Genomic DNA, 18,785 nt, shown 5'->3' with positions numbered 1-18,785 from the left:
TAAAAAAGTCTTTCTTTTTTTATTGCTGATGCTGTCATGCAATGTCAACATTATATCACTGGCCGGCAGAAAGTGTCACTTTCCAAAATTGATAATTTATAATTCTCGCTTTGCTATTTATTTGTAATTATTTATTCCGCTTGAATTTTATGGATCAAATTGATAAAATATGGATTGAAATTTGTATGTGTAAATATATTATGTAATTGAAAAAAATAAAATTTATATCATCAAGAAGGACATCAAGTACATAGTTTCAAATGTGATTTTTAGTTTTTTTTAAATAATACAAACTATTTTTAATTGTTGATAAAAAAAATTGCATACAGAACAAAGTACTCAACATTAATATCAACGTTTCCAGATACAAACACACACAAGATCATCAAAAACACTTGTCTGCATGCATTCAGCAACTGCTCCTGTTATGTAAACAAAACAAACAGATGCAACAGAACAAATTATAATCAACTTCCTCGTACGTAGCAAGTACGCACAGCATTGTTCCTTGTCTCCAGAATCTTGGTCCAGAAACATACAAAATGTAGTGCTAGAATACTAGAATATGCTCTGAGTATATACGGAGCTGACATTCGAATGGAGAAAGAAAACAAGATTTTTAGGACGCGTCAAGGCACGTGTTTGCTTAGAATCGATTAGCCAGACTTTGCAGCTCTTAGGCCTGCAATGTTGATCTGATGTGTACTATGATGCATTAAACGAAGAGAATCAAATAGATGGCGAGAAGTGATGAATTTAAGTATAGAAACTATGATGTGCCTAGTGGAGATGAATGTGGCAGTTTTTTTTCTGAAGCCATCAAAAGTGTGCTGCTCAAAGCCTGAGAATGATGGAACCTAGAGTAGTAGGAGGAAGTAAGCGAAAACAAAACTGAATGTTGCAGCTGACTTGTATGAATGCCTCAATTACATCGTTAACCTCTGCAGTACATTCCTCGAATTATTTTGGTGTTCGATTATGAATTTTTACTCGATATTTGTAGTATACTCCCTTGCAAGATTCTAACAACCTATTCAGTATATCAGATTCACAACTTATGAATTTTTACTCGATATTTGTAGTATACTCCCTAGACTTGCAAATTATTTTGGTGTTCGATTATGAATTTTTACTCGATATTTGTAGTATACTCCCTAGACTAGCAAGATTCTAACAACCCATTCAGTATATCAGTTTCACAACTTATGAATTTTTACTCGATATTTGTAGTATACTCCCTAGACTTGCAAGATTCTAACAACCTATTCAGTATATCAGTTTCACAACTTTTTCCAGTAACTTGAGTAAAGGAAGCAGGTTATCAATTTATTTAGTAACCGGTCCCTACTTAAATAACTGGAGGTGGGAGGACTCGAACCCGAATCTCTCCCTAAACCGAGCTCTGATACAATGTTAGGTAACCAGTTCATCTAAAACTTTAAGGTGGTAGAGGAAGACTCGAACCCGAGTCTCTCCCGAAACCGAGCTCTGATACCATATTAAGTAACCGGTCTATCTAAAACCTTAAGATGGTAGACGAAGCCCCGAACAAGATCTTATTACCAGATTTCAAATGCCAGAAAAAAGCATGTGAAGAAACTGAAGGATTCTAAGAGAAGCAAGGCAGAGAAGGAGAAAGTCAGAAAACACAGTAGCAATATACTTTTAAATCAGATGTACTTAAATTTTCGATAAGAAATACGAGCTTAAGACGCGTTTTGACTCATTCTTGACATGAAATTGACATGAATGTAAATCTTAAAATTCTGGAAAGCTTAACATATGCAAGGACCTAAACTTTGAACTTCAGTTAGGAATGGCTAGTGATTCCTTGAATGCAGCAGAACCCCTGATCTTCTTAACCAAGTCTCTTAATCCTGAATCTGTAACAACAACAGCAAAATATCTCATATTAACAAAAGATATTCAATAACTAGTACTACAAAGCACACCTAAATCTGACATTTAAAAGAAAACCTAGCTTACATGTAACAGGCGAATCTGCACCCACAAATTGATCATCGGAGTTTGAGCAATAACGATTAATATGTCCACGATCTACGTGATCAAACTGAGAAGTATCCATTGGTTGAAACAAGTTTGCCATGGTTAGTATCAAATCAAGATCATCTTCTGTAAATTCACTATTAGCCAACCACCATTGTCTATGCTGCTCTTTGTCAGGAGTTTTTCGGAACAATTTTCTTCCAAGGCAAAACACGATAAATGAATCGTTTTCATCAGACTCCAGAATTTCAGTGGCCAGTTGGTTAGACATATAGCCATCACTACATGATTCCCAGAATGCAGCAGAATCCCTGATCTTTTTAACCAAGTCCCTTAATCCCGATTCTGTAACAATAAAAAAATCTCTTAATACTGTAAACTGAAACAAAAAACAACAATAAATCTCATAATACAGAGAATCAGGAGAATCAGCACATACATGTAACAGGAGAATCAGCGCCATCAATTTGAGCAGAGCGTAACCTATAAAGCTTCATATGTGCACGACACTTGTCTAGCTGAATATCTGGTCCAAACAAGTCAGCCATGCTTGATATCAAATCAAGATCATGTTCCATAAATTCACTATTAGTCAACCACCATTGTCTTAACTTCTCGTTCCCAGGAGTTTTTCGAAACACTTTTGTTCCAAGGTAGGACAGTATCACCAAATCTTTTTCATCAGACTCCAGAATTTCATTAGCATGCTGCTTAGCCATATATTCCTTAAAAATGTATTAGATTGGATTTTCAAACCCTGTGGATTTATAGCTTAAGGTCCTCTTATATATAGGAAACAGAGGGTCAGTCTCTAAGAGGAAGCTGTATAGTATGAACTAATTAACTTCTTACATAGCCAAGAAAACCAAAGAACACATGTTTGAGGAGCTCTCTGACTTCTGATCATTCTTTTTTTCAAAAACAAGAACTTACCGCGAAGATATTTTAATATATGCTTTAAATTTTTGTTACATTCCGTGTTTGATTTTTGTGTTCCGTACTTTTTTAGGTTCTACAAATCGAAACTTATTAAATTAACTATATTACACACACATAGGAGTCGAACTTCTGACGTCCCGTAAGGGGTACAAGAGCTCAACCACTGCATTAACACTTCGTTGGCGATTCCCCTATGAATATGTTGGACCTATTTTTTGGAATTCGGTTCGGATTGCTGAATGATTCTTCATATGCAGCAGAGCCCCTGATCCTTTTAACCAAGTCTCTTAATCTGGAATCTGTAACAACAGAATTTAGTAAACAAACAATTGAATACACAAATTTATAACATACATGCTACAGGTGAATCTGAACTGACAAAATGTGCTCATGAGAAATTAACAAATTAACAATTTACAGGCTCATGATATCTGCAATCAGACTTAAAAACATCCCTTGGCAGAAATAAGTTTGCCATGCATGATACCAGATCAGGATCATCTTCCGTGAATTCATATTAGCCAGCCACCAGTGTCTCTGCCTCTCATTCCTACGAGTTTCCGGGAACAATTTTCTTCCAGGTTAGAACAAAAAAATGGGTCTTTTTCATCAGACTCCAGAATTTCATTGGCCACGGAGCCTTAACGTGTACTTGATTCCCAGAATGCGTATAATCCCTGTTCTTCCTAGTAAACGTGCATGCAAGAGGAGAATCTGCACCAAAATAGAGAAGAGATATACGAAAGCAGAAAGCTGGTAAACGTACATGTAAGAGGAGAATCTGCGCCAAGAATTTGGTCATCAGAGGTTGACCTATAACAGTTGATAACTGCATAATACTTGTCCAACTCAGTAGCTGATCTCGACAAACCACCATTGTTGAATTCAATTGCAAAACACTTTCCGCGACTAAATTAAGCTAATTTACAAAAACATTCTTTTCTGATACTTGAATACAAAGGTATTCCAGTAAGATAGCTAACAGAATATCAGTACTCTGATATAATAATCAGAGTACTGACTCAATTAGCTAACAGAATCAGTCGAAAACTTATGAAAAATCAGTGCCTGTATGATAATATTATGAACCAAATTTCACATAAACAAACCAGGGAACCTATCATAATTTTTTTTTATCCCTGATTGTGGCAAAAAAACAGCAAGTAAAAGAACTCAAGACACAAATCTAAAGAACTAGAGACAAATATTAAGTCCTAAAAATTCTTCTTTTTACAAATTTTCAGCAATTCCTTCACCATCTCATCAATATATTCCTCTTCTTTTCTCTTTATCTTATTCTTCATCTGTTTAGCTTTCTTCCTTGCAGCTTCTCCATCTTTGTCAACAACCACTTTCTTGATCACTGCAGCTATCTCCTCTCTATGTAGCTTTCCATTTGAATCTCTCTGAACCTCGATACCCACTCCAGCCTCGTTCACTAGTCTAGCATTTATCGGCTGATCAAGTTGCATGGGCGCAGCTATAATTGGTACCCCGTATGACATGCTCTCGTTCACCGAGTTCCATCCACAGTGACTAACAAAGCCTCCAATGCTCGAGTGTTCCAAGATCGTCGACTGTGGTGCCCATCCCTCCACAACTTTTCCTCTGTCTCCAACTTTATCATAAAATCCTTTAGGCAGCTTCTCTTCAATCTTAATATTCTTTCCCACCGGAAACCTTACCACCCATATGAAATTAACAATGGACAACATTAAACCGCGAGCTATTTCCTCAAAATCTTCCTCGTTGAGATAATACTCACTTCCGAAGGACACAAATATTGTCGACCCTTTCTCCTTCTTGTTAAGCCATTGGATAATCTCGCAATTTTCATCTTTACAAGTAGGAAGTTGAACCAAGGGACCAACTTGTACTACTCTCTTCTGAGTCATTGCAGAGAGATACTTACTATATTTTCCATCCATCTCTTTAAAACCCTTGATCAAAATTATATCAGTTGATCTTTCAAGGCTTTTCATCACCAAATCATTCTCAACAGACTTTATTCTTAGCTTCTCCTCATGAACCCTCTCATAATCACGATAATAAATCTTCGAAAAAGGGAACTTAAAGCCCGGAGCCTTATAAACATGCAACATAACAGAAGTCATAGCAGAACTAGTAGCTATAAACTGCACAGCAGGTATTTTAAGTCGCTTAGCAGCATCTGCAGGCCAAGGCCGCATAAAATCATATATCAACAAATCAGGTCTGACAATTTTGAGAATGTTCGAGAAGTTTGGCTCCGCCCTGTCAAAAGCACGTTTCAGAGTGTCCATCAGATGAGGTGGAAGGCCATTAGTAGTATGGTACTCAGAAGGAAGATTTGTGAAACTTTCGAGATTTAGTTCTACTAGCTGGATTTCAGATTTTTCACCAATCTTTTTTCGAATGGAACTAAGATTTGCATTAGTAGAACACAAAGAAACTTTGAAGTTTCTCTTGCTAAGCTGATGACCAAGTTCTAAGAAAGGTGATATGTGACCATGGGCTAGCCATGGTAACAATAAAACACTAGTTTTTTCGGTTTTAGCATCCATCATATGAATGCTAGCTTCTCTGTTGTTTTTCAGGCTCTGTATTTTCATTTCTCTCATGGACTAGTGTGTGTTAACGGAAGGTTTTCGTGATAGATGGCAAGTTATACAATGGAAAGAATGCACGGAAAGAAAACACAAATGATCTATAGAGAAGAGGTGCTAAGAACTTAAAAAAATTTAGTTTGGGAATTTGATTGGGGAGTCTTATTTATACCCTGATTTCATATTTTTTTTATAGGACATAGGAACGCCGCTCAATATATTTATTCTCAACCACGGTGTCTTGTTAGGACTTTAGGGGCTTATCACCCCAAGCTAACAAGTTTGAATCTACGAGGAGACACGGAAGTAAGTGGATTATCATGCTCGGTGGAAATGAGTGTACTAGTAGTTCTCCGGATTAGTTGAAGTGCCTGAAAGCTGGCCCAGACATCGAAAACTTGTTACCTTGCGGTGATAAGCCCCTAAAGTCTCACTATAACACCCGTGATTGAGAATAAATATATTGAGCGGGGTTCCTTTCCGATATACAATAAAAGAGTTTATGAATTCATATTTTTATCGAAAATAGGCGGCAAATCAATAAATTTTATTTTGATTTATCTAGAAGTTTTCTTTCCAGTATATAATAGAAGATATTTAAATTAGCAAAAAAAGATATTTATGAATTAGGACTGATTTGTGTTTATATTTTATTTAATTTAAATGATTTTATTGCTTTAAGTTTAATCAAGTGCAATGAATTATAACTAAAAACATAATTATTTGTACGACACACAAGCATAGAGTTATCTATCCCGTTGAACTGGTAATGTTTTTAGTTGGTCTCTTTCTCTTTCAGTGACTGCCATTTGCCAAATTTTGGTTCAGAAAAATTCTCTAATTAGAAAAGCCTAACAAACACTTTTAGTTATTTGTTTTCCCCAGGCTTCTCTTTATACAATGTTCCAAATACTTTTACTACTGCAGTAAGATCAGCAGAGACTTTGCTGTTAACTTAGAACAACGAAACACGTACTCAGCAACAGGGGACGACAAGATATAAGCCCACGAAACACGTACTCAGCAACATGGGACGACAAGTATAAGCCCTTTACCCTTTGAGGGCATAAAATTCTTACAAACATATACTGAGACCTATTATTTGGACTTCAGTAATGAATCTGCACCAGCAATTTGATCTTCAGAGTTTGAAAGATAACGATATATTTTCAAGCGAAAGTTATCTTCCGAATTAGAACCATTCGTTGGTTGAAACAAGTCTGCCATGCTTCAAAAATAACGATCTATATTCGCGACATAAATGTCTTTCGAATTAGGAGCATCTATATTCGCTTTCAAATTAGGAGCATTTATTGATCCAAACAAGTCTGACATGCTTGAGATCAAATTAAAATCATCTTCCGTAAATTCACTATTATTCAACCAACATTGTCTATGCTCCTCATTATCAGGAGTTTTTCGGAACACTATTCTTCCAAGGTAATACAAAATACATGGATCAGTTTCATCAGAGTCCAGTATTTCACTGGCCAGTTTGTTAGACAGAGAGCCATTACTAAATAACTCCCGGAATGCAGAATATTAATGCCCTTATCCGGATTCATTTGCCAACAGAGGTTTGGTGCAGTGGTTGAGTTATTGTCCCCTGTAGACAGTAAGTGTGTGTGTGATTAACGAGCAAAAAAAGTGTAAACAACAACAAACGAGAAATCTCATAATACAGAAATGTTTAATCAAACTAACAAATTCCAAAAAAGTATATGAAAACTAGTCTCCTTACATGTAACGGATTTATTTGCCAACAAAGGTTTGGTGCAGTGGTTGAGCTATTATCCCCGTAGACAGTGAGTGTGTGTGTAATTAATGAGCAAAAAAGGTGAAAACAACAACAAACGAGAAATCTCATAATACAGAAATGTTTAATCAAACTATCAAATTCCGAAAAAGTATATGGAAACTAGTCTCCTTACATGTAACAGGGAGATCAGCACCATCAATCTGAGAATCAGAGTTTGACCTATAACGATTTAAATGCATACGACACTTTTCAAATTTAAGAGATATTTGACGAAACAACTCATATCTGCTTACTATCAAATCAAGATCATGTTCCGTAAATTCGCTATTAGCCAACCACCATTGTCTTTTCTTCTCATTCTCAGGAGTTTTTCGAAATGCAAGGTAGCCTAATACAGCTAAATATTTTCCTTCACACTCTAAAAGTTTATTAACCTGTTGGTTAGCCATTTGTGCCTTAAGAACCATACTAAACTCAAAACCTAAGGGTTATTATGTTTATAAAGCACAAAAAAATAGATCACAGGCACAGAACCCTAACCCTAGAAGAAAAAGAACATGGATTGCAATTTGCAACAATGAGATTGGTCACAAACAAAAGATCTTCGTTTCCTTTTACAAAAGATCTTCGTGTTTCCTTTTACAAAAGATCTTCGTTAACTTTTAGGTTTCAAAAAGATTGCGATAAAAGAATTTTTAAAAAAAACGGCTTGATGCTCGGTAATTAATCAATTAACATCACAAAATTGACATGATAGAGTGTCATTTTTGTCATGAAACTTATTTTAAAAAGGGAAATGTTAGGCATCTCAAAACGATTTCAAAATATTTCTAAAACGCAATCAAACAGAATCAAAAGAAATTTTCTTAATTCTGATTACTTCCGAGTTCGGACTCATCCTATAAAACATATCACACTTATAAAAGAAGCACATGAACTGATACTAAGAGCATATGCACCGGCTCTTCTATTTAGTTGATTCAGCGGCAGTATCAATGGACCAAAGGAGAAGTCATATGCAGCGCTTAATTTTTGCTCCCATCAATTTTTAAAGTTCCATTGATTCATTAATAGGAACATTAATAATCAATGGAGCTCTCAATGGCCATCAAATGCTAGGACCCACATTTTTCTCCTGTACACACTTAATAACAACTATATATTTGAGCACGGTTGGATAGTTTAAGTGATTAAGAGTTTATCCCCTGTCGTCCCAGGTACCAATCCTCGCTCACCCCGAGATTTATGAGAACAGGTACTCATTTGTAAGGCTATAAGCCATATTTGTCAAAAAAAAACAGCTATATATTTGGTCATTTATTGTTATAAAATTAGTAAAAACAAGGTGTATTGTTAATGAATTGATGGAGTTATGTGGGTGTATAAAAACCGAGAAAAAAAGTCGATTTTAAGTGAATAGTAACCAACTCCGTTGATTCAATTGATGAATTAATAAATTAATCCTCATTGGGTGCATATGCTCTAAGAGAAAGCTAAAGCAATGAACTATAACTCTTCTAAATATTTATTCAAGTAAGAAACTGGAATCCTTAAAACATACTTAGGGATCTAATTTGTCTAAATAAGGACATGAACTTCAGTTAAGATGGCCTAATGACTCTCGGAATGCAGCAGAGCCCCTGATCCTTTTAACCAAGTCTCTTAATCCCGAATCTGCAACAAAACAAAATATCTCAGAATACACTTCAGTAATCAGATAATTAAATGCGCAAATGTATGCATAAAACAAACGTACATGTAACAGCTGAATCAGCACCAGCAATTTGATCATCAGAGTTTGAAAAATAAAGATTTTCAAGATGCTGGCGATAGTAGTCATCCGAATCAAAAACATCTACTGGTCGAAACAAGTCTGTCATGTTTGAAACCAAATCAAGATCAACTTCCGTAAATTCACTATTAGCCAACCACCATTGTCTATGTTGTTCATTGTCAGGAGTTTTTCGGAACACTTTTCTTCCAATGTAGAACAAAATAAAGGGATCAGAATCATCACACTCCAGAATTTCATTGGCCAGTTGGTTAGACATATAGCCATTACTACATAACTCCCAGAACCCATCCGAATCCCTGATCTTACTGACCAAGTTCCTTAATCCTGAATCTATCACACAAAAAATAAAATTCAATATATTAACAAACAAATAGATTCCGAAAAAGTATACTCCATCTGTCTCATTGAATTCTATACATTACTTTTTGGCACGCTAAAAAAATTATAAAAAAAATATTATGAAACTATACTTTATAGAAGTCTCGAAATACGTCTAATACCAAACGTATACTACCTACGGGACGGAGGGAGTAAAAAACAAGACTAACAACTTACAGGTAACAGGACAACCAGCACCATCAATCTGAGCATCAGAATTGGACCTATAACAATCCAAGTGCATTCGACACTTGTCGAAATTAACAGCTGGTTGAAACAACTCTGACATGCTTACTATCAAATCAAGTTCATGTTCCGTAAAATCGCTATTAGCCAACCACCATTGTCTTTGCTTCTTATTGTCAGGAGTTTTTCGAAAAACTTTTCTTCCAAGGTAGGTTAATATAGCCAAATCTTTTTCGTCTGACTCTAGAATTTTGTTAACAGCAATATCCATGTCTGCCTTGAGAAGAAGCATGCTTTACTCAAAACCTAAATTTTGATTTTTCAGGGAATATGTGTTTATATAACACAAAAAAGTAGATCACACGCTCATAAACCCTATTCCTAGAAGAATAAGATTTTCTTTTTCTTATTTTGGTTACAATAAAATTACCATAAAAACAGTTTTATAAAATCGAATAAATATTGAAAGTCACATTATGAGCTCAATTGAGATTGATGATATCTAGGGTAGCATATAGGGCTCTCTTATATACAGGTCCTTAGAAAACCCTTATTAAAATAATATAAATATATAATTTATTTTATTTTTCATCATATATAGTTATAAAATTTAATTACCAAATTAAAAAATGAAGTTGCGCACTTTTTTTTATTTAAAAAATTATTTAAATTTGATAAAATAGTTTAAAGTGATTCTGTAGTAGAATCAGAGTAAACTCACATTTATCCAAACTCATTTTATAGTAGAATCAAATTTAAAATTACTTTTTTTTCAAATAAAACGCTTTATTATATTTAAATATAATTATTATTCTACATTAGCAACAAATTTGATGAAATTCTAGCATGAAGGATTCTTTACGGTTCTCTATATAAGAGAGTGCTCTCTTCAAGAAAGGCCTATATACTTAATTACTATACTATAATAACCATTCTGGTAGAACTTGGTATATTTTTTTGGTGTTCAAACTGCACCAACAACAAATATTTATATTATTATTTATACATTACCCAATATTCAGGTTCGAATCCCGGCAATAACAAATATTTATATTATTATGTATAAATATACTTATTAATGATTAATGAAGATCTGTGTGTTGCACGGGTTGTAAAGTAATATTAAAAAATACAATATTAAAGAATATCATTACGGTTTTAAGGTATTTTTATAATTACGGAACATATTTTAAAATTAACAATTTTCCCATCAAAATATACTATGTATCTATAATTTGTAAATTTAAAACAGAATTTGAACTACTTTAGACTTGCAATCTGTCACAAAGTCACAGGTTAAAAATTTAAAACATGAATGAACTCCTCTTGATGTAATATTCGAATAGTCACAAAAAAATTGAGTTAAAGCAACAACTAAGCAAGGAGGCATCAAATTTCACAGTTTGAGATTCACCGTAAGTTGCTTGTTGATTATCTGAACTCCAGAGCTAATAAAATGTATCCCAAAGAAGTTAAGATTCTTCTGAAAGCTACTAATAATGCCAAAGAATGAAGATTTTTACAAGCAAATTACCACATAAACATACTTTCTAGCAACTTTAGCAAGAACAAATAAAACAAGATGATTTCTTTCTCGCTCTTGCTACCTGCAATCTCCACTTCGGAGATGAGGTATAACTAGATCTCAAGATTCTCTGTCAGACAAATGATTATATGTGCTACGCGTAAAACTGTGCAGCAGCATACGAGAGTCTAAAAGGAACATAAAGGTAACATGTAGCTCATACAGAATTGAAAACTCTATCTTGATTGGAATCGCTAACAATATTAGAGTCTAAACGGAACATAAAAGTAACATGTAGCTCATACAAAATTGAAAACTGTATCTTGATTGGAATCGCTAATAATATTAGAGTCTAAACGGAACATAAAAGTAACATGTAGCTCATACAGAACTGAAAACTGTATCTTGATTGGAATCGCTAATAATATTAGAGTCTAAACGGAACATAAAAGTAACATGTAGCTCATACAGAACTGAAAACTGTATCTTGATTGGAATCGCTAACAATGTTATTTATCGCAACTATAATAAACCAAATTAATTATATAAACCAATTGTCAGTAAACCAAAACCCTTGAGCTATTGTAGCAAAAAAACAGTAATTAAAAGGACTTCAAACACATATCCATGAAATTAAAGTTAAGGTTGAGATATATTACGTCCTAAAAAAGGCCACTCTTGTCTTGAAGAATTTGCTTTAATGCCTTCACCATCTCAACGATCTCTTTGTCTCCTTTCATCTTTATGGTATCCTTCAGCTCTTTAGCTTTCTTCCTCACAGGTTCTCCATCTTTCTTAACAACCACATGGTTGATCACAGCCGCTATCTCTTCTCTCTCGAGCTTTCCCTTTGTGTTTCTCATGACCTCATCACCAATGCCAGCCACTATCTCTTCTCTCTCAAGCTTTCCCTTTGTGTTCCTCACGACCTCAACACCGATGTCAGCCAATATCTCTTCTCTCTCGGGCCTTCCCTTTGTGTTTCTCACGACCTCAACACCGGTACCAATCTCCTCCACCAGCTTGGCATTCACAGGCTGATCCAGATGCATGGGCAAGGCAATGATTGGCACCCCGAAGTACATGCTTTCATTGACAGAATTCCATCCGCAGTGGCTAACAAATCCTCCTATGCTCGAGTGCTCTAAAATCTTGGACTGTGGCGCCCATCCCTCCACAACCTTTCCCCTATCTCCAACTTTCTCCCAAAACCCTGAAGGAAGCTCCTCTTCAAGCCTAATTTTCTCTCCCACCGGAAACCTAACAACCCATATGAAATTCACATCAGCCAACATAAGTCCATGCGCAATTTCCTCAAAATCTTCCTTGGACAGAAAATACTCACTTCCAAAGGACACAAATATTGTTGAACCTTGTGCCTTCTTGTTAAGCCACTGGATGATCTCAGAATTCTCATCTTTACGCGTAGGAAGCTGAACCAGGGGACCAACTTGTACTACTGTCTTTCCAGCAATTTCAGAGAGATAATCGCTATATTTTCCATCAATCTCTTTAAAGCCCTTGATCAAAATTATATCAGTTGATCTTTCAATGCTTTTCATCACCAGATCATTCTCAACAGACTTTATCTTTAGCTTCTCTTCATGAATTCTCTCATAATCATGGTAATAAATCTCCGAGAAGGGGAAATCAGAACCTGGACTCTTATAAACATGCAGCATGTACGAAGTCATCGCAGAACTGGTGGCTATGAATTGTACAGCGGGCATGTTAAGTCGAGAAGCAGCCTCTGCTGGCCAAGGCCTCATAAAATCATAAATCAATAAGTCTGGTTTATAAGTTTGGAGAATTTTCGAGAAGTTCAGTTCCGCACTGTCAAAAGCACTTTTTAAAGTGTCCATCAGATGCGGAGGCAGGCCATTGGTAGTATGGTACTTGGAAGGAAGATTTGGCAACTCTTCAAGATGAAGGTCCACCAGTTGAATTGAAGATCCTTCACCAATCTTTTTTCGAGTCGACGTAAGATTGGCAGGAGTGGAGCACAGATAAACCATGAAATTGTGCTTGGCAAGTTGATATCCAAGTTCTAGGAAGGGAGATATGTGTCCGTAGGCAAGCCATGGAAACAAAAACACACTAGTTTTCTTTGTTGTAGTGTCCATTACACGAATGCTAGCCTTCTTTGTTATTTAAGCCCTCTGTAAAAGGTTTTACAATTTTGCAGAGAACCAATGTATATATACCAATGAACTAATGCTAGTTAGAGGAAGCTTTTTTTATAGATGGCAAGGTGCAGAACTGAAGATTAGTGCATGGAAACTAATGCAATGCTAACTTTTCATGATTATAATCTTGTCCATTTTTAAGGTACAATTTACCATATTGTTTCTTTCTCAAATAAATACTTATTTAAGGAAAATAAGATTTACCTAAATAAGTTATAATCAAGGTATTAAGGTAGAAGGTGGCAAACTGGCAATGTTTATATTAGCAAGTGTAAATAAGACCATATCATTCCTTGATATGTTAATGTTTATCATCAATCAAAAATATTATAGTTTAGGATTTCAAGTAAGCCCCTATAGGCTATATGCTAGCTTCATGATACGATCCCAAGCTAAATAAATCTTGACCCGCGAATATGGATTTAATATGATCTGATCCGCTAAGGATCTTATCAGCATATATTATATTTATTATAAATATATTTTATTTTTTTTAATTTATATTATATATTATATATATTATAGTTAATATAACATTATTTCAAAATTTAAATTTGAATTTGTCAATGTGTATGTCGTAATTTTTATTTTATTTAGTCAACATATTTTTAAAAAATGTATTTAAGTTATTAAACGTGATCCAAATTCTAAATAGATCGTCCTAAAATTAATATGTTAAATCTCAATGTTGTCACTTGAGATTGTCACTTGAGATTGTCACTTATCTCAAGTGCATATATCAAAAAACTCATTCTTCCTACGACTCATTTGCATCACTACAATAGTAAATAATGACAATGTCGTTAGTCAAACCATGAACTTGAAGGAATTTTTTTTTAACGTTAAATACTTATATCTCGACAATACTTGAAATGCAATTGATGTCCAACTAAGTCTAAACCCACATATAAATACAACATATAAATACAAGTATATACAAGTATATACATCTAAATACAAGTATATACATATACGTACTAATATATAAGAAGCTCTCCCAATTTTTCCAAAATGAAAAACACACACTTAAATTCAAATTAAAAGTCTTTTACTTATTTATCAACTACAGAGGTACAAGGTTAAGTTTTGAATACTCAAAAGCTTATAAAAGTTTGGGAAATGGGTTTGATGAAATGAATGTATGAAATGAATGTATGAATCTTCTGCTTCTGCATCAGTTGGTTAAAAAAAAGATAACTATTCGTTTGGTCACATGTTCGAATTGTTGTGCAAGACATGCATGTACTATAACTAGGGCTAAATATTCGGTCGGTTCGGTCAAAAACCGAACTAACCGAAAACCGAAGTAATAATTTTTTCCTAACCGAACCGAACCAAATTTTTGTAAAAATCAAACTGAAAACCGAACCAAATTATTTTGGTTAATTCAGTTCGGTTTGTGAAAACCGAAATATTTTAAATTTTGTCAAAATAATTTAATATGAAAACAAAAAATAATTCAAAATGTTAAAAGAATACATATTATATTTTAAATGTAAAAAATTGAAGATACATACATTCACCAATTGAAGATACATATATTCACCAATTGAAGATACATACATTCACCAATTGAAGATACATAAAGTCTGTTTTTTTGTTTTTATTTACTATATTATATTATATATATATAATATAATATAATTCAAAAATATATATATTTAGATTTCGGTTATTTCCGTTAAACCGAATTAATTTTTAGATTAACCGAACTGAACCAATATTATTTCGGTTAAAACCGAAAAACCGAATTAACCGAAATTTTTGAAAAAATTCAAACCGAACTGAACCGAAATTATACGGATCGGTTCGATTTTGCTCACCCCTAACTATAACAAGACTAAGTCAAATTGACAATCCTAAGTAAGTTGTATGATAATCTAAGTTTGCATTTAGTATTGTATCACTTAAGACTGTAAAAGTGTAAATAGACTAGACTGGAGTATTTTTCTGTAAACAGTCTCAAACCTAAGAATAAACTCTGGAAAAAGATCATGAAGATCATGCCTCAGAGACAATGTGAAGAAGTTTGGAGTTAAATAAATTTGTTTTGAGAAAAACATTATAAGTTAAGAAATCTACAAGTCACAAATTAAGTCTTATAGAGAAGTCATTCGAGAACTCCAGAATGAATTATGGACAAGTCAAAAATAACTTATAGAGAAGTCTCAGAGTTATCGACAAGTCAAATGAAGATATGAAGATTGGAGATATCGACAATTCATTTCTGCAATAGAGAACTCAGAGATATCGATAAGTCAAAATTGAAGATGTGAATATTAGAGATATCAACAAGTCAAGTTCTTATTAGAGATCTCAGAGATATCGATAACTCAAAATGCCTATAGAGATTTCAGAGATATCGACAATTCTTTTCTACATGCAGAAATTCAGAGATCTCGACAAGTCAAATTCTCTGATAAAGAACTCGGAGACTTCGATAAGTCAAAACAAATATAAAGTAATAAGAGATCTCGATACGCCATTATACTTATCGAGATGTTGAGTTCTCTATATAACAAACTGGAGATCTCGATATGAAACTCAAAGTACAAAATGCAGACTAGTTAAATATCCAAGATTATCAATCAACAAACAATTCGATCACTGATTTGAAAAATCTATAAAAGCAGCTTGAAGAGTACAAGATCGAAGGCCAAGATTAATTGACAAAGTAAAGTCACAGACATGCACGATTTGCAAAGATACACTAAGCCAAAAATAGAAAGTTTTAGTTAACTTAAAGTAGGGTTTAGTACATGTTATTGCATGTTGTGTAAAACCTGTGTTTATTGTTCTATAAAGTAAACACTGGATGCTTTGTTTTAGTTGTAGCAAACATATCAAAAATTCTTGTAACTCTCTCAAGAAAGAAGTCGAGTTCTTTATCAAAAAGAACCCAAAAATTTGTAACAAGACATACTTGATTTTAATATAAAATTAAGCGAGTTTTGAAGATAATGTGTTCATGTACATGTTTTATTATTTCTGTTAAAATACTTTATCTCTACAAGTTAGATTACTTTGTTCACCACATCCATAACAGTTTAAAAAGCTAAAAAACAATCCAAAACACATTCACCCCCCCCCCCGTGTTGTATTCATTACCTAACAAATGGTATCAGAGTTAAATCTGAAAGCAAACAAATTAAAGATCTTGAAAGAATGAATACACAGAAGCTCAACAGTATCAAAATCCTTACCTTTGACATATCTTACTACACATTATGGAAAAAGAAAATGATATTGTTCATAAGGATGACCAACCCATTATATATTCAGATCCTCAAGAATGGGCCTTTCACTCCCATGGTACGAGTTGAGGAATCTACAGATGGAGACATCGTTATTCCAGCACATTATGCTCATAAAGTTCCTTCAGAATATACTGAACCTGGAAAGGAAGAAGTTTCTCTGGATAGCGGCTTGCAGCTGATTTTAATGGAGTCACTTGACAATGTAATGTACAATAAAATTGTCAACTGTGACACAGTCAAACAGATATGGGAGAAGATAGAGATCATGTGTGAAGGAACATAGGAAGTTAGGTCAAACCAAATGAGGATTTTGGTTTCTCAGTATGAGGGGTTTATGGCTAAACCAAAAGAAGGAATTATTGAAGTTTTTGAAAGGTTCAAGAAGTTGATAAATGACTTGCAACTACATGATAAATATTATGAGGCTTTTGCTAGCTCTTCCTGACCATCTTGAACAGAAAATATCAGCTATTAGAGAAGGACGAGATCTAAGCAGAATGACTTTGGAAGTTCTATATGGAATCTTGAAAACTTATGAACTTGAGATGCTGCAAAAAAATTCATTGAAAGCATATCATGGACATGTTGTTGATGGTTCAAGTGCTTTGATAGTAAATGACAGAGAAGAAAGTAAAGATGAGCAAGATGATCAAATTTCAGTTATTCAAGCCATGGAACAAAAGAATAAAAGACCTGAGAATCAAGTTGTATTAGAGCTGGAGGAAGATGAATATTACACCCTGGATGAGCTAGATGAAATGGATCAATCCATGGCTTACTTGGCTAGAAAATTTACCAACATAAGAGTTAAGAAGCCAGGGTTTTTCAAGAGTAAGGGGCAATATTCCAACAACAACAATTGGAAACCAAAAGCTTAGTACAATTCAACTAGCAAGGGTGGCTACAAAACTGGATCCGTGGACAGATCAAAGATAAGGTGATTCAATTGTGTTGAGTTGGGTCACTTTGCTACTGAATGCAGAAAACCTAAAAAGGTGCATAAAACCTAAAAAGGTGATTAGTTGGGTCACTTTACTCGTGGTTTATGAAAATTATGTTTTTTTTATAATAGTTCCCACATTGTTAGAAAAAAAATAATAATTTATACTAATCGTGCTTCAATCTTTGTACACTAGTATTTTTTCTCCTTAAAAATGTATTTAATTTATCCATGTTGTTTTAAATTGTTAATATTAAATAGTTAAGTAGTAATAAATGTACGTAATAATGAGACATAGTACTTAATACATGCATATAAAATTAGAGATAATTAATGCATGCATATTAAATTAAAATAATTATTAAAATACAATTATGAGAGGCAATTCAGTAATTTTAATATGATTAAATTGTGTCATCCAACCTCATATTTGCTCTATTATATAAATAATATATTTAAATTTTTTGTCACTATTTTCAAAATCGATATAAAGTACGATCACCAATTGGTACTTTACTCTTTATTTCTTAACGAAATCAAGTCATTCAAGTGAAACATAATCACACCCCTATAAATTGAGAGTTATTTTACTATCAAATATTTAATCCCAAAAGTTTATATATTTACTTCGAACCTAACTTAACATACTCTTTTCAATTTTTTGGATGATTTAAAAGACTACTCATCATATTATTGATTTTAATGCAATTGTAAATGAGAAATAGACGAATTTAAAGCAATTTAAGTTAATTCATTTCATTTTGAAACAAATGAAATATACATATTTAAATATCTCAAACGGATTTTTAATGATGGTGGGTTTCGAGAGTAAGATGATTAATAAAAGACGAATATAAATATAACTTTTTTAACGACGTTAAATAGAATTGACGAAGATACATATTGTGTAATATCTAATTTATAACATGTTCCTTTATTTTTAATATAAATTATACAAATATTTAGTTACAATTTGTTAGTTATTGAACCTCTGAATACGCTCGGAACCGAATTCTTTATTCATTTATCAAGATTAAAAATATATTATATCAATTATATTAATACCAAGAAAAGTTATTTATTTAATGAAATTATTTATTTAATGAAGTTATTTATTTATCGAGTTTTTATCGATATTTCCGAAAAATCATAAAAATAAAAATTTACACCAAAAAAAGACCAACTATAATTTGCACGAACACACACATAAGTAAACACAATACACACA

At 33.4% G+C, this 18,785-nt stretch overlaps 3 protein-coding genes across 3 annotated transcripts; all 3 read right to left on the bottom strand.

Annotated features, from left to right (window-relative positions):
• Window positions 1-4,021: 4,021 nt before the first annotated feature.
• On the bottom strand, window positions 4,022-5,586 carry LOC141704592 (UDP-glucosyltransferase 29-like). Its single transcript, XM_074507814.1, has one exon. The coding sequence runs from the start codon at window positions 5,544-5,546 to the stop codon at window positions 4,161-4,163; it is 1,386 nt and encodes a 461-aa protein (XP_074363915.1). The 5' UTR covers window positions 5,547-5,586; the 3' UTR covers window positions 4,022-4,160.
• A 3,133-nt stretch (window positions 5,587-8,719) lies between these two features.
• On the bottom strand, window positions 8,720-9,973 carry LOC141704590 (uncharacterized). The gene is made up of 3 exons (XM_074507812.1): window positions 9,641-9,973; window positions 9,047-9,415; window positions 8,720-8,964 (listed from the first exon to the last, which is right to left on the bottom strand). The coding sequence occupies exons 1-3, from the start codon at window positions 9,939-9,941 to the stop codon at window positions 8,888-8,890; spliced, it is 747 nt and encodes a 248-aa protein (XP_074363913.1). The 5' UTR covers window positions 9,942-9,973; the 3' UTR covers window positions 8,720-8,887.
• A 1,863-nt stretch (window positions 9,974-11,836) lies between these two features.
• Window positions 11,837-13,297, bottom strand: LOC141704591 (UDP-glucosyltransferase 29-like). Its single transcript, XM_074507813.1, has 2 exons — window positions 12,167-13,297; window positions 11,837-12,040 (listed from the first exon to the last, which is right to left on the bottom strand). The coding sequence occupies exons 1-2, from the start codon at window positions 13,295-13,297 to the stop codon at window positions 11,837-11,839; spliced, it is 1,335 nt and encodes a 444-aa protein (XP_074363914.1).
• Between the last annotated feature and the right edge of the window lie 5,488 nt (window positions 13,298-18,785).

Source organism: Apium graveolens, unplaced genomic scaffold (assembly GCF_009905375.1).
Source record: "Apium graveolens cultivar Ventura unplaced genomic scaffold, ASM990537v1 ctg8046, whole genome shotgun sequence".
NCBI lineage: Eukaryota > Viridiplantae > Streptophyta > Magnoliopsida > Apiales > Apiaceae > Apium > Apium graveolens.
This window is presented reverse-complemented; position numbering and strand designations above follow the sequence as displayed.